Source organism: Priapulus caudatus, unplaced genomic scaffold, assembly GCF_000485595.1.
Source record: "Priapulus caudatus unplaced genomic scaffold, Priapulus_caudatus-5.0.1 Scaffold158, whole genome shotgun sequence".
Lineage (NCBI taxonomy): Eukaryota > Metazoa > Priapulida > Priapulimorpha > Priapulimorphida > Priapulidae > Priapulus > Priapulus caudatus.
The window spans coordinates 248,198-252,799 of record NW_014577219.1 but is presented as its reverse complement, the minus strand read 5'-3'; the positions used below and the strand labels follow the sequence as shown (position 1 = coordinate 252,799).

General features: G+C 43.5%; 1 protein-coding gene across 1 annotated transcript in view; it reads right to left on the bottom strand.

The window, feature by feature from the left end:
- The window catches only part of LOC106806401 (cardioacceleratory peptide receptor-like), an 81,440-nt gene extending 78,045 nt beyond the window's left edge, over positions 1 to 3,395 (bottom strand). Inside the window, exons 1-2 of the mRNA XM_014808326.1 lie at positions 3,190 to 3,395; positions 471 to 640 (exon numbers count right to left, since the gene is read on the bottom strand). Coding sequence (XP_014663812.1) covers positions 471 to 572 — 102 coding nt within the window. The 5' untranslated portion in view covers positions 573 to 640; positions 3,190 to 3,395. The remainder of the gene's footprint in view (positions 1 to 470; positions 641 to 3,189) is intronic.
- Positions 3,396 to 4,602: the final 1,207 nt, after the last annotated feature.

Here is a 4,602-nt window from a genome sequence, read left to right as displayed (position 1 = left end):
TACTCTTACTCCTATTCTTACTCCTTATTCTTACTCTTATTCTTACTCTTACTTTTACTACTGCTGCTGCTACCGCTACTGCTGCTACTGCTGCAACTGCTGCGGCCGCTACTGCTGTTGTTGGTGCTGCTTCTGCTGATACGGTATACCTATTACCAATTATCAGTCTTGCCGTTTCTACTGCTGCGAGATCTCGTCGAGTGTAAAAAAAAACTACCGCAAATAAGTGACCACGACATTATGCAACGGCGCACTGTGCACTATGCACTATGCACTATGCACTATGCACTATGCACTGTACACTGTGCACTATGCACTATGCACTATGCACTATGCACTGCGCACTATGCACTATGCACTATGCACTATGCACTATGCACTGTACACTGTGCTATGTGCGACGTGTTGTACTATGTGTGTAACGACTACGGGAATGCCTGCACACGAAAAACATTCATGCAAATACTCACGCTAGCATCGGCCGTAGAATTCCGCGTGATATTCATCAACACAATGCTCTCCGCTGCAGGCTGAACTTCGCTACTCGCTCCTAGTTCTTTATCCACTGACATGCTTGTATATCTGTTCCGCCGACGGTTGCTCCGTGGGCCAACTTCAGTACGGGCGGGTGTTCGTCGCACTGCCGAGAAATCAACGCGTCAACGTCGTCGACGGCATGTTGACGCGCGACACTAGCAATATTGTCACGAGAGTGTCGCGTCTCCATACGGAGTATTAACGAGCTGGTAGTGTCGCGTTGTCGCTCGAATCTCGCAGGGAGAAGGTGCACGTATTAGATGATAGCGTATTAGATATTAGATTCGATTATTAGATACCGTATTAGATATTAGATTTGATTATTAGATAACGTATTAGATATTAGATTTGATTATTAGAAAGCGCATTATATATTAGATTCGATTATTAGATAACGTATTAGATATTAGATTCGATTATTAGATAACGTATTAGATGGTAGCGCATTAGATATTAGATTCGATTATTAGATAGCGTGTTAGATATTAGATTCGATTATTAGATAACGTATTAGATGATAGCGCATTAGATATTAGATTAGATTATTAGATACCGTATTAGATATTAGATTTGATTATTAGATAGCGTATTAGATATTAGATTCGATTATTAGATAACGTATTAGATGATAGCGCATTAGATATTAGATTCGATTATTAGATAGCGTGTTAGATATTAGATTCAAGTGTTAGATAACGTATTAGATGATAGCGCATTAGATATTAGATTCGAATATTAGATAGCGTGTTAGATATTAGATTCGATTATTAGATAACGTATTAGATGATAGCGCATTAGATATTAGATTCGATTATTAGATAACGTATTAGATATTAGATTAGATTATTAGATAACGTATTAGATGATACCGTATTAGATATTAGATTCGATTATTAGATAGCGTGTTAGATATTAGATTCAATTGTTAGATAACGTATTAGATGATAGCGCATTAGATATTAGATTCGAATATTAGATAGCGTGTTAGATATTAGATTTGATTATTAGAAAGCGCATTATATATTAGATTCGATTATTAGATAACGTATTAGATGATAGCGCATTAGATATATTAGATTAGATTATTAGATACCGTATTAGATATTAGATTTGATTATTAGATAGCGTATTAGATATTAGATTCAATTATTAGATAACGTATTAGATGATAGCGCATTAGATATTAGATTCGAGTATTAGATAGCGTATTAGATATTAGATTCGATTATTAGATAACGTACGTATTAGATGATAGCGCATTAGATATTAGATTCGAATATTAGATAGCGTATTAGATATTAGATTCGATTATTAGATAGCGTATTAGATATTAGATTCGATTATTAGATAGCGCGTTAGATATTAGATTAGATGATGCGCGTATTAGATGAAGTAACACGCAGCGAATACAAGGCGTAGAATGGAATGGGCGTGATCGCATTTACCGTGAAGCGATATAATAAGCGGACGGATTGAATGGCTCCTATAAACGCGCACAACCCGCACTAACAAACGAGGAGGAAGTCGAAGGTCGTGAACGTTCTAAAGGTCCAGAAGTCCAGAATATGTATTTATGATTATTTTTATATATGTGTGGTTTTAATGGCTATGAGTTTCGTTTGTTATAGCCAGGCGACGACGTGTTTAAAGTTGAGTTTGAATCTGGTGATGCACATTAATTCCATAATGTCTGTATTGTTTGTGTATACAGTATGATATCTAAGCGTTTTGTAGTATTATTATTAGCTGTACTGCGTATATCCGGTATTATTTATATACTCGTTGCGCTCATGTCCGCTCGTTATTTCTCAAGATAATCACAAAGTACCTACGACGAACCTAATCATACTCAACCGCCACCAAGCCAGAAGATTTCAACCGTACGTAGCGACAACTACAACGGTAGCACGCTCGATTCACGAGAACGACAAAAAAAGAAAAACACCGGCAACAGAGACTATTTTAGGTCGTAAAACGAAAGCCCTATTCTGGATCGATTCAATACGCCTACATTAGGTCGCTTTAATTATTTTACTCCGGAGACGTGATCACGCAACTGCGTATACCGTAGCGACGCACGCACACACGCACGCACGCGCACGCACGCAGCATGCACGCACCAACACGCGATCCCGCAACCGCTCCCATTAATTTTTAATATCGATTAGCCGCTCCGCCCCCTGTTGATTCCGGGCCGTCTTTCGTCTATTGACCGCTCGCCTAATTATCGAATATCGATATTATTCGATTATCGAATATCGATTACTCCCCCTTGTTAATTCGATTACGCACCCCTCCCTACCTGCGCCCCATACTAATTCCGAGCCGAGTATCTTCCGTCTGTCGAGCACCCGACTTCGCGAGCCAGAGATACTGAGATATAAAGAAACGGAGACACATTGCGTGCGAGATTCAGAGATACAGAGACACTGCGTGCGAGACACAGAGATACTGAGATACAGAGATGGGGAGATACGGAGACACTTTCCGTGCGAGAGACAGAGATACTGAGATACAGAGATACTGAGATACAGAGATACGGAGACACTTTGCGTGCGAGAGACAGCGATACTGAGATACAAAGATACTTTTCGTGCGAGATACAGAGAATACTGAGACACATTGCGTGCGAGAGAGCGTCGGGGTACTTACATGACGTAGCCTTGCGTAGAAGTTGCAACGGAGATCTCGTATCGAGGCTTCGTTGTCTTCGCGGACGTGATACGTTCACAGACTAGCACATCTGCACGCACGATGCGGACGATAGCGGTCCATAGTACGTTCTACGATGCTGATGACTGATGCTGATTCGGATGCTGATGACTGATGACTGATGCTGATGCTGTTACTGATGCTGATGCTGATGCTGATGCTGATACTGATGACTGATGCTGATGATGTTACTGATGCTGATGCTGATGCTGATGCTGATACTGATGACTGATGCTGATGATGTTACTGATGCTGATGCTGATGCTGATGCTGATGCTGATACTGATACTGATGCTGACGCGGATGCTGCGTGTGTCGGTGAACACCGTGGTAAGCTAAGAAGCGCGGTAGAATGACAGGCGGTCGCGGTAGAGCGCCGCAGGGAGCCGACACTTAATCGTACTTGTGATGCGATCACGCGCTCCTCCTGCCGGAGCAGCAGCAGCAGAGCGATGCAGCGACACCGCTTTTCACGCTAACGGCCGACGTATTCCCGTAGCGATGCATGCTGTCCCGTGATTTCCGAGTCTCTCGCTACGACTAGGCTCCGACACAGGTCTGGGATTCTGATCACCAGCAGATGTAGTGCGGCGCGGTTCAGCCGTGTCAGTCGCGTGCGGATCGAGAACAGCAATGATCTGCGGTTTCGCCTTTTCAGCGAGTTCTCTTCCCGCTTCGCACACACCGACGCGCAGACAGCGCTCGTCCAGTGGATCGGTGAGCAGCAGTGCGCATGCGCAACGCGCACGCAGAGAATCCGCCATCGGGCTTCGAGCGGGCGTAGAGCGCGCGAAACAAAACACCGTACGTCAACGGAATGTCGGCGTGGCTAAATCAGGCTGATTGCCGCAAACTTCGTGCGCACAACTATGCAAATATTAACAAGACGAAATACACTTTCCGCGTTGCGCGCGCGCGCTTTGCTATAGCCGCTGTTGCTGAGAAACGCCGGGGTTTTCACTTAGAGAAGGAAGGAATAAAAATTCTCGCCGCTTGTCGTTGAAATGACGCAGAATGCAATGAATTTATTATGATATATAAGCAGTCTGGCTTTCACGGCTTTCAGATCTACGAATTGATCGTTATCGGTCTTATTCCCATGAAGGTGTGTCGTGTGTAAGGCGCATTCGCTGTGGACAGTCGGGCTAGTCTGTCCTACCCCACCTGTCTCCCTCTCGCTCTCGCTCAATTTCTCTCCCTCGTTACCTCTCACTCCCTCTCGCTTCTCCCCATTCTCTTTCTCTCGCTCTCTTATTCTACGTGTCTCGTTCTCTCTCACTCTTCCCCTCTCTCTCAGCTCTCTCGCCGTTTTTCTGCATTCATTTCTTTCTCTCACGCACTCATATTTTACAT